This window comes from Mercurialis annua, linkage group LG1-X (genome assembly GCF_937616625.2).
Source record: "Mercurialis annua linkage group LG1-X, ddMerAnnu1.2, whole genome shotgun sequence".
NCBI classification, from domain to species: domain Eukaryota; kingdom Viridiplantae; phylum Streptophyta; class Magnoliopsida; order Malpighiales; family Euphorbiaceae; genus Mercurialis; species Mercurialis annua.
The window spans coordinates 2810809-2822261 of record NC_065570.1 but is presented as its reverse complement, the minus strand read 5'-3'; the positions used below and the strand labels follow the sequence as shown (position 1 = coordinate 2822261).

At 43.4% G+C, this 11453-nt stretch overlaps 1 protein-coding gene across 1 annotated transcript; it reads right to left on the bottom strand.

Annotated features, from left to right (window-relative positions):
• Window positions 1–3105: 3105 nt before the first annotated feature.
• On the bottom strand, window positions 3106–8802 carry LOC126678772 (uncharacterized). The gene is made up of 7 exons (XM_056104258.1): window positions 8358–8802; window positions 7756–8297; window positions 7468–7604; window positions 5126–7360; window positions 4300–5011; window positions 3529–4002; window positions 3106–3471 (listed from the first exon to the last, which is right to left on the bottom strand). Exons 1-7 carry the CDS (start codon window positions 8800–8802, stop codon window positions 3106–3108), a joined length of 4911 nt encoding a protein of 1636 aa, XP_055960233.1.
• Window positions 8803–11453: the final 2651 nt, after the last annotated feature.

Below are 11453 nucleotides of genomic sequence, written 5' to 3'. Positions count from 1 at the left end.
TTTTACATTTTTGAACTCTTTTTGAACGCTTAACTCAATCTCATGCCTTTATTTCTTTTCTATCTTTCTCTTTTTGGATCTTTCTTTCCCTTGCATATATTTTTTTTTTTTTGTATCTTTCTTTTTCTTTCTTAGGCACTAATTTCACTTTTAGTTCAAGTTCACTCTTCTTTATGTTCATCAAGCTATTACCCTCTCCTCCTCACACTAGTTGTCAAGTCAAGTTGGGTGAATGAAAGTGGAAAATTAAGAATGGGATTGTGTTGTTAACATGGTAATATCAACAAAGGTCTAAGCTCAAAATTGGCTATCTAAAGGTTTAAGGTAGGCTTTTTAAGCGGTCTCTAGAATGGTTACACCTAATGCCATAATCATTTAATTATCAATCACTCAACAATGCAATTTTGAATGGACACCGAGCAAATTCTAGGAATTCCGGACAAAGTAACACTCACAAAGACAAGTAGGCTCGAAATAACTCAATAACAAAAATGTGGTGTTATGCCTATTGTTCAATCCCTATGTTTTCATGCCAATTATGCCCAAATTATGGCAACACAAATTTTTCACAATTTCGCACATCATGCATCCGTATTAAGCTAAGCTATCATTTTCAAGAATCAACAACTAAAGGTCAATTTTTTTCGATCTCTTCGCAACATGTCATGCCCATCATATTTCATTAAGCAAGCATTAAGAATAGTTGTTTAAGCTAGACAAATGCATTATGACATTTAAGTACAAGAGATAGTAAAAGTTGATGCTACTCAAGATATTGCCAAATTCACTAATCTTAAACAATCAACATTTCAAGCTTGGTACAAGAGTTTAGTGGAGGCGACTCAAACATCCTACAATTAGACTCAAACATAAAGAAAACACACAAACATAAAGCAATAAAGATAAAGCGAGATACAATTTCATAACCCTCCTCACACTATTTCTAGCTTAGTCCCTAAAGCATAGAAATATAAAATAAAGCAAGAAATTGTAATGAGAGAGTTAGAAAAAGCAAATCTCGCTAGTCGAAGTCCGGGGTGGCGGGAGATTGAGGTGGAGTGTCAATCCAAATGATTCCCGAGCCATTCACATAATTGCGGAAATTTTCATCTTGGCGGTCCATCTTTGCTCTCAAGCGCTCTTGCTTGTATTCGAGTCTCGCCATTCCACGCCTTTGCGCCGCTTCCATGCGCTCTAACATCAATCTTTGCTCCTCCCAAGCCCGGCGATTTTCCTCCGCCAATTCATTGAAGCGATGGTCATAGGTCGACCATGGCCCCCCCCTAGCTCGGGTTCGGGCCCCTCGGGGGCTTGCTCGGGTTGAGATGTTCCACCCACTTTCTCCTTTCCTTTCCTCCTCACACGCTCCTTCACCGGCCTAGCAATCGGTTGATCCGCTTCTTGTCCCGCATTTGGAAACTCCGCTCTTAACGCCGCATCGGTTCCATGTCTATTAATCCAACTCGCACGTTTGTAATAGGGGACCACCGCACCCTCGTGCACATACGAAGCCGATTTCAAATGATCTATCCCAAGGCGCCTCGGAGTGTGAATTACCCACGGACTCAAGTCTTCATTTGTGAGGCCGCGATCCCAAGTTCTCAAAAGGTGTAAAATCATCCATCCAAACCCCACTTTCTTCGTTTTGCTAGCCGGGACCTCCAATAACATATGCTTCAAACGGAAAGCGGTGTTGAGCCGAATGTCTTCATTCTCCGGATGCAAAATTGAATTTAAAGCAAGCAAGTCCTCCTTCGCCACTTTTGAATACTCATTGCGTCCCATGAACGAATGTCCGTACCACTTTAGGACCACCACAATAGCGGTGTCCTTAACCTCGTTCACCTTGGATGTGTGAGGATCATAGAAGTCCTCATCCGACAATTCCTTCCAAACGGCATCCGCATCAAACTCGTCCGGCATACTAGTCAATCCCGTCTCCCTCATTTCAAATGTCGTCTTCAAAGTGTTCGCATCAACATAGTAGTCCGCTCCTCTCATCCGAAACATAAAATCTCCCGGTTCGCCCGCCACTTTAATTGTAGAGAAAACCTCATAAGTTAGTTCCTCCACATAATCATGCGGCATTTCCGCCAAGCGACGCAATCCCAAGACATCCAAGTGCCGTTTAACATCCGCTTCAATCCCCAATTCCTTCATAGCCTTCCAATCAATCTTAAATGGCTTGGCAATGCCCATAGAATGGAGATTTTCGTACCTCTCCCCCTCTTTTACCGAGCGGCATTGAAATGGAGTTTCAAATCGTCTTGTTAGAGCCTCGGGAGTGTTAGGTCCGAATACTCTTGCACCGGAGGCGGATTGCTTCCGAGTAGCTCTCTTGGGCCTTGGTTGTTCTTGAACGGGAGGGTTTGAACTTGTGGCGGCATTGGTGGGTGCGGTGGAGGCTTCCTTAACGGTCTTACCGGATCGAGCCATAGTGAGAGTGGCGAAAAGGGTATCCGAAAACGTATTTTGTTTGAAGTTTGGTGGTGGTTATAGGGTGGCCGAATTTTCTTGGAGGAGAGATGAAGAAGCTTTAATTTTTCTAAAAATGGCTAAGATAGATGGAGAAGATGAAGTGGTGGGTGAGCTTTTATGGAAAAATTTCAATTTCAAAATGGAAGCCCAAGATGTTGCCACTTCATTAATCCATGTCTTTTGTGTTTCTCAAGAATGGCTAGGATCGTGCCACCTCATCAATCCATGTGGTTGTGTTTGACAAAATTAATCCTCCCCCCTTTAATGATTGTCTCGATCGAGACACCTGGGTAAGTGTGTGTCTCGATCGAGACACTAGTAGCTCAAAAGCTACTGCCTCTTTTTCTGCTCTTGTCTCGATCGAGACAGCTCTTTTAATGACTGTCTCGATCGAGACACCCATACATGAGTGGAATTCGATTTTTTCTTTTCTTAGCCTACACAACACAAACAACACACCCGGCATAAAATCCAACGAAAAAAATTAAAAAAAATAACAACTAAACTACTAAAATTAATTGACTAAAAAAAAATGAAAAGACAAGGATTAAAAATCGAACCTCTCGGGATTGCCTCCCGAGTGCGCTTGTTTTCGGTCGAAAGCTCGACCGCTCCATCACATGAGACTTACGAAGGAGGGGCTAGATAGACTTGTTTGCTTATTTGATCCGTCAAAGGTCCCAAGTAGGGCTTGCAACGGTGTCCGTTGACCTTAAACGTTTCCCCCTTTTGGTTTTCCAACTCTAAAGCTCCATGGTTTGCTATATGCCGAATCTTGAAAGGCCCACTCCACCGAGATTTTAATTTTCCCGGGAACAATCTCAACCTTGAATTGTAGAGCAACACAAAGGCTCCTACCTCAAAAGTCTTGGGTGAGATGTGAGCATCATGCCACCGCTTTGTTTTCTCCTTATAGAGCTTAGCATTCTCATAAGCATTGAATCGGATTTCATCCAACTCATTGAGTTGTAACATGCGCTTCTCACCCGCCGCCTTGAAATCATAATTCAACTTTTTGATGGCCCAATAAGCCTTGTGCTCTAATTCCACCGGTAAGTGGCACGCCTTTCCGTAGACAATTCGAAAAGGAGACATACCAAGCGGTGTTTTAAAAGCCGTCCGGTATGCCCACAAAGCATCGTCTAACTTTAAGGACCAATCCTTTCGAGACCCATTCACCGTCTTTTCCAATATTCTTTTCAACTCACGGTTGGACACCTCGACTTGGCCGCTAGTTTGGGGATGATACGGAGTTGCAACTCGATGATGTACGTTGTACTTCTTCATTAAGGCGTCAAATTGCCGGTTGCAAAAATGAGACCCCCCATCGCTTATGATGACTCTTGGTGTGCCAAAACGATTCACGAGATGCTTGAGAAAACTTAGGACAACCTTGGCGTCGTTTGTAGGCAAAGCCTCCGCTTCTACCCATTTGGACACGTAATCCACACATACCAAGATGAAGAGCTTCCCGTGAGACATTGGAAAGGGCCCCATGAAGTCTATCCCCCAAACATCAAATATCTCCACTTCTTGAATGGAGGTCAATGGCATCTCATCCCGTTTTGAAATGTTTCCAACCCTTTGGCAACGGTCACAATGCCCTACAAAGTCCTTGGCATCACGAAATAGGGTCGGCCAAAAGAACCCACTCTCAAGAACCCTTGCGGCGGTTCTAGATGACCCATAGTGCCCGGCATAATCCGCTTCATGACAATGGCTCAAGATTGGCATCATTTCCTTCAATGGAACGCACCTCCGAATCATCCCATCCCCACATACCTTGAATAGGTAAGGTTCATCCCACAAAAATCGTTTCACAGCGCTTAAAAATTTCTTTCTTTGATGATGGGATAGATCCGGAGGCATGATATTCGAAGATAGGTAGTTTGCAATATCCGCATACCAAGGTGTATCGACTTCCGAGATCACCATCAACATTTCATCCGGGAATTGTTCATTAATCTCCACTCCAATTGGGATTGCTTCCGGGTTCTCAAGCCTTGATAGATGGTCCGCAACCACATTTTCCGTTCCCTTTTTATCCCGGATTTCAATATCAAATTCTTGCATCAATAGGATCCATCGGATTAGGCGAGGCTTTGCATCTTGCTTGGCGAAAAGATGCCTCAATGCCGCGTGGTCGGTAAAAACAATAGTCTTGGCCCCAAGTAGATAAGACCGGAATTTATCAAGAGCAAAAACCACGGCGAGCATCTCTTTTTCCGTGGTGGTGTAGTTCAATTGAGCCCCCGCCAAAGTTCTACTAGCATAATAAATCACATGGACTCGCTTCTCCTTACGTTGCCCCAACACACACCCTAGAGCTTGGTCACTTGCATCGCACATGAGCTCAAAAGGTAAACTCCAATCCGGAGTTGAAATGATCGGAGCGGTCACAAGTGCTTCCTTCAATTTCCCAAACGCCTCACAACACTCCCTTGTGAACTCAAATGGGGCATCCTTCACTAGGAGATTCGTCAACGGTCTTGCAATAGATGAGAAGTCCTTAATGAATCGCCGGTAAAAACCCGCATGGCCTAAAAATGCCCGGACTCCCTTCACCGTGATCGGGGCAACCAACCTCTCGATTACCTCCGTCTTAGCTCTATCCACCTCAATACCTTTCTCGGAAATCTTGTGCCCGAGCACAATACCTTCTTCAACCATGAAATGGCACTTCTCCCAATTAAGTACCAAATTTGCTTCCTCACACCGTTTCAATACGCGTTCAAGATTCACCAAGCACTTGTCAAAAGAATCCCCAAAGACGGAAAAGTCATCCATAAACACCTCCATAATATCTTCAATCATATCATTGAAGATTGAGGTCATGCATCTTTGGAATGTAGCGGGTGCGTTGCATAGACCAAAAGGCATCCGGCGGTATGCGAAGGTACCGTAGGGGCATGTGAAGGTCGTCTTCTCTTGGTCTTCCGGGAGAATTAATATTTGGTTGTATCCGGAGTACCCGTCGAGGAAACAGTAAAACTTGTGACCCGCTACTCTCTCCAACATTTGATCGATAAATGGTAGCGGAAAGTGATCTTTTCGGGTTTCCGCGTTGAGCTTTCGATAATCAATGCATACTCTCCAACCGGTCACCGTTCTTGTGGAGATTTGCTCTCCCTTGTCATTTTCCACCACCGTTATACCTCCCTTTTTAGGCACGCATTGAATCGGGCTAACCCACCCACTATCCGAAATAGGGTAGATTATCCCGGCGTCGAGGAGCTTGACAATCTCTTTGTGCACAACTTCCTTCATATTTGGATTCAATCTCCTTTGCCTTTGAGTTGATCTCTTCGACTCGTCTTCAAGATGAATCTTGTGCATCACAACTTGAGGGCTTATCCCTCGGATGTCGGAAATTTGCCATCCCATGGCCAACACATGACTCTTCACTACTTGAACAACCCTTTTCTCTTGCTCTTTTGAAAGCTTATCGGAGATGATGATGGGGAGCGTTCTGTTTTCTCCCACAAATGCATATCGGAGGTGAAGTGGTAACGGCTTCATTTCAACAATTGGTGGCACCTCGGAAGATGGGGGTGTCACTCCTCCTTCTTTTATCAAGATTTCCGGCCTTGGCTCCTCTTCTTCGGAATACTCACCCTCAATGTCATCGGAATGGAAGACAACCTTTGAAACTCGAGAAAAATCAGTAATTTCCCCATTACAGCTTGTCTCTTTCGAGACAGAGGGGTCCAAAACGAGACAAGGAGTGATTTTCCCTTGTCTCGATCGAGACACCCCTGTCTCAATCGAGACTAGGCCAAATTTTGGGGCAGTAGCTTTTGTGCTACATGTGTCTCGATTGAGACAGTTTTCTGGGTGGCTGTCTCGATCGAGACACCCCTTGCAGTGGTCAAACTCTTCCAAATTCCGTGAAACTCCTTGGTTGATGACTTCCACATTCTCTTTCAATTGATCTTCCACAAGATTATCCAACAAATCAACCCTCATGCACTCTTCTTCCTCGATGGTGTTCCGCATCACCCTCCTCATATCAAACTCCACTGTTTCCTCATCAATTCTCAAGGTAAGCTTTCCGGCATGCACATCAATAAGAGCACGCCCGGTGTTCATGAATGGGCGGCCAAGGATCATAGGACACTCTTTATCCACCGCGTAGTCCAAGATTACAAAATCCACCGGAAAGATGAATTTATCCACCTTAACAAGCACATCTTCTACTATCCCATACGGCTTCTTGAGAGAGTGATCGGCTAGTTGTAGCACCATCGAGGTATGCTTCACCGGTTGTTCACCAAATAAGGACCTAAAAAGAAACAAAGGCATCAAATTAATACTTGCACCAAGATCACATAAACAATTTATAGCATTAGTATTTCCAATGGTGCAAGGAATAGTGAAACTCCCTGGATCCTTTAGCTTTGTTGGTAGGTTGCTTTGAATTATAGAACTACAATTCTCCGTGAGGGGTATTGTTCCGCCTTGCTCCCAACTACGCTTATTCATGATGATGTCCTTCAAGAACTTCGCGTATTGGGGCATCTCTCTTAGAGCATCCGCCAAACTAAGGTTGATTTGAAGTTTCTTGAAAACCTCAAGGAACTTATGGAACTTTCGGTTGTCCGGTGCCTTCCTTAGCCGGCTTGGAAATGGTACTTTCGGAACAAAGGGTGGAGGTGGTGGAGGTCTCACATATGCTTCCTCGATGTTAGTAACCACCTCCGCACTAGCATTAGGTAGTTCTTGACTAGAGCTAGCGACATCAATCACCACTTGAGGCTCATCCTCCTCTACAACATGCTTCTTCCCATTGGCCTTCTCAAGATTCCTCCCGCTTCGGAGCTCTACCGCTTTAAGATGCTCTCTTGGATTGTTTTCCGTAGTGGATGGCAATCCCCCTTGAGGTCTACCTTGAAGCGAAATTGCCATTTGAGAAATTTGAGTTTCCAAATGATGAATAGTGGAAGCTTGGTTCTTCTCCCGTTGCTCCATTTTTTCCAATTTCTCAAGTACCTTGGCAAGCACATTTCCCTCATCCGTGTTCCGTGGTTGTTGAAAACCGGGAGGGTGTTGCGGTCTACCACCATAGTTGTTCCCATGGTTTGGATTTCCTTGGTAGGGACCTTGTTGTTGTGGAGGTCTATTGTGACCTTGAAAGTTTGAACCCGCTTGATTTGACCCTTGAGCATTGCCTTGCCCCTCTTGATTTCTCCACCCAAAATTTGGATGATTCCTCCATCCGGGGTTATAAGTGTTGGAATAAGGATCATTGGCTTGCCTTTGACCCCCGATGTAGTTCACTTGCTCACTCATACTTTGCCCCGTAACTAGGCATTCGCCTCCCGAGTGGTTGAGATCCCCACAAAACTCGCATCCTACTTGGACATAGGCCACCGGAGCATTTCTTGGGGCAACTTGTTTCCTTAAGGCATCCACTTGCGCTTGAAGTGAAACATTTTTCTCCTTGATAGCTTCCATCTCTCTAACTTGGTCAAGCGTCATTACCGACTTTTGAGTAGCCGATGCTCTTCTATCCATGGGCCCCCATGTGCTACTAACCATGGCCAACTTTTCTACCAACTCAAGAGCCTCTTCATATGTCTTTTGCATCAAAGACCCCCCCGAAGCCGCATCAATAGTGGCTCTAGTGGTGATATTCGTTGCATCATAGAAAATTTGAATCACATGCTCCTTGTTAAGCTTATGATGGGGAACACTCCTTTGTAGATCCTTAAAGCGCTCCCAAGCTTCATAGAGCGACTCCCCGTCGAATTGCACAAACTCAAGAATGTCTTTGGTTAGCTTTGTTGTCTTCCCATGTGGAAAGTACTTGTTAAGGAAAGCTTAAGCCAACTCCCGCCAAGTATGGATCGATTCATTGGGTAGAGATTGAAGCCACAAACTAGCTTTATCCCTCAAAGAGAAAGGGAACATCCGGAGCTTGATTTGGTCCGCGGTTATCCCATGAAGCTTGAACGTGTTAAGGACCCCCAAGAACTTGGCTATATGGGCATTTGGGTCCTCATGCTTCAACCCAAAGAAAGCACAACGGTTCTCCAAGAGTTGGATAGTACTCGGCTTGATCTCAAAGGTCGCCGCTTGAACCGGCATAGCAAAACATCCGAACGTGGCATTATCCACATCCGGCAAGAAGAACTCGCCCAAAGTTTGCCTCGGTTGATTTTGCACTTGCGGTTGCACCCGAGGGCGAATATCCCTTGGTCGCTCTTGTTGCCTTTGTTGATTCACATTCTCAAGTGGAGGAGGGGGTGGATATTGTTGTTCCCCTTCATCCACTAGAGGATTGAATCCTTCTTCTATCTCATAATCATGTCCGTCACCCTCCATAACTAAAGGAATTCGGGCTCTTCTTCTCACGCCTCTTTCGTAACTACCGAGATCCTCTTGGAAAGGTTCTAGTGGAAGATTAGCACGTCGTGTATTATGCATACACGAAGGGTAGATTCCTACACACAACAAAGACAAGAGAACCGAGCGTAAATCACGAAAACACGCAAGATGAACAACAAAAAGTAAAAATAGAAAATAAGGCTAACTCGACCGAATTTCAAAATACTTTCAATCAATTAAACGCAACCTTGTCCCCGGCAACGGCGCCAAAAACTTGTTGAGAATAAACCCAACTCGTAGTAAATCCGTAAGTACGGAATCGATCCCACGAAGACAAGGGGTTTAAAATGAACGAACACGGATCTTGAATTCCAATTCGGAAAGCAACAACAAATGATTTGGATTTAATAACTACGGACTAAAAATAAGGTAAACAATAATTAATCTATCGATAACAACCAAACAATCAACTAATTATCTTAAAGTTTGAAACAATAATAAAGGTAAGTTGAAGGGTTGCTAGCTTAAATTGATAGTATCTTAGAGTCGGGATTGTAGGATGGCGCCGGTTTTGGGTCAAGCTATTCGAAAACCCTAAGTTCCGCTCTCTCGAGTCTAAAACTAGGAAAATTGCAATAAACTAATCAACCGATAACTAAATTGCCCTAGCATAATTAGTTATCGACTAAACTGGCAAATTACAATTAATCAAGCAAACTTAAAAGACCGCCTAATTCTTAAACCGCTCTCGCGTGATTAGGTCCTAGGTTCATGACTAATCAATTCCGTCTAATTAATTGACCCTCGCCTAATTAATTATACCAAAATCCTAGGTTAATAGATCACACTAACCTAGGCATTAAGAGCACATAGCCAAAACAAACACAAGCCAATCACAAACCCAATCCAATCAACTAACAACCTAAATTAACAACCCCCAAACAAGGAGTTTAGCCAACCATACTTAATCTAACATTAATCACAAGGTAATGACTAATAAGCATAATGGAAATAGGATAGATTACCTTGATTAGAAAGTAGAACACCAACATAAACAAGATAATGAAGATTGAATCATAAGAACTTGCATTAAAGTGGGTATAAATCCCAAAATCTGGAAATGTATCAAGAACACTAAAAACTAGAAATATTCTCTAGAGCAAAAGGAAATTCTCTCTACTTTTAGTTGATTCTTACAATAATGAGGTAATGACCTAAAAATAGAGATAAAAGGGGTTATATAGTACTCCCAAAGAGGAAATAAAAGACATCCTATTACATGGGTGTTTAGCCAAATAAGGAAGTGGGCCTAAGTCTTGATTCTTCAAAATTCGAAATCTGAGCCCACATCATATCCCTTGTCTCGATCGAGACATTCATTAAAGAGTGTGTCTCGATCGAGACAAGCTTCTCCAAAAGCTACTGCTCCTTTTCTTGGCCTTGTCTCGATCGAGACACTTCTCCTAGTGTCTGTCTCGAACGAGACAAGCTTCTAGCTTCTCCAAGATTTCGCTTCCTTGCTTTCTTGACGATTCTTTCGCTTCCTTTAGCCAAAACCGCTCTAAAACACTCAAATGCCCTGAAAAGGTAAAACACGTAATAAGGTTCTCAATTCATCTTAAAACACTCTGAAAATAGCATAAAAGTGCCTTAGAATCCCCTAGTAGATAGGAGTATTTTACTCCTATCACAGTGGGTCGAAGGTCAGGATCCCGCTAGTTTGCTGAATCCTAGAGTGTTGGCGGAATATATCCGAACCTTGGCGATTCCTGATGATGTCACATGGTTTTGTTCTAGGCTGGGTCAGGAGCTTTCCGATCTGGCTTGTTTTCATGGTTTCTCTGTAAGTGTTTTCTTTCTTGAATATAATATTTTTTTGATTCTGTTGTTTCCTTATTGATCTATTTTTGGTGTTGTAGGCTCTTCAATCTGTTTTGGTATTGAATGACCGCCGCCAGTGTGCTGAGGAGGAGGTCGAGCGTCTATCTTCTCTTTTGGCGACTTCCGAGTCTGAAAGGGCGAAGTTGAAGGCATCTTTGGAAGAGCATGATTCCCTTTTGGCGCAACTTAAGGCGCAGGATGCGATTAACGATCGCCAAGTCAAAGTAATCGAGAAGAAAACCAATGACTTGACTCAAGAGATTGAGGAGTTTATTCGGATCAATACCCTTGTTGGTGGGGAGAGGGATAAGCTAAGGTCGGAGGTTGAAGGTCTTCACATCCGTTTACTGAATACGAAGGCTTTTTATTCTGCTTTGATAAGCGAGTATCACCTTGCGATTGGGAGGAAACTTCTGGAGCAGAATCCTAATATTGATCTTTCTGGAGTTAATGGGTTGGATCCCCAGGCCATCGCTCGTGACCTTCTTGTCAAGATATCTAAGGACCGTGTCCAGTAGTTTTTCTTTTTATTGTATTTTCGTAATTCGCAATTTATGAATATATTTTCTTCGTGCTTCTTCGAAAGTGCGCTTTTGCCTTATATCAGTTTTTTGTTTATGTACTTGTCTTGCCTCGAGGGTTATTCTAAACCCTGTTCTTGGCGTTGCTTTTTTTTTTTATAGAGTTAATCTAAACTCTTTTATTTTTGTTTTTATTTCGAGTTAATCTAAACTCTTTTTTGGCGATTTGCCTTTTCTGAGTTAATT

Bases quoted from the DNA above. Each gene is read 5' to 3' on its own strand.
- LOC126678772 (XM_056104258.1), bottom strand. From the start codon at position 8,802: ATGGAGGGTGACGGACATGATTATGAGATAGAAGAAGGATTCAATCCT. The intron at 7,361-7,467 runs GTACTTGAGAAA...GCTTCAAGGTAG, and splicing joins AGGGAAATGTGCTTGCCAAG to ACCTCAAGGGGGATTGCCAT. The intron at 3,472-3,528 runs GTGGAATTAGAG...TATGATTTCAAG, and splicing joins GAAAGGCGTGCCACTTACCG to GCGGCGGGTGAGAAGCGCAT.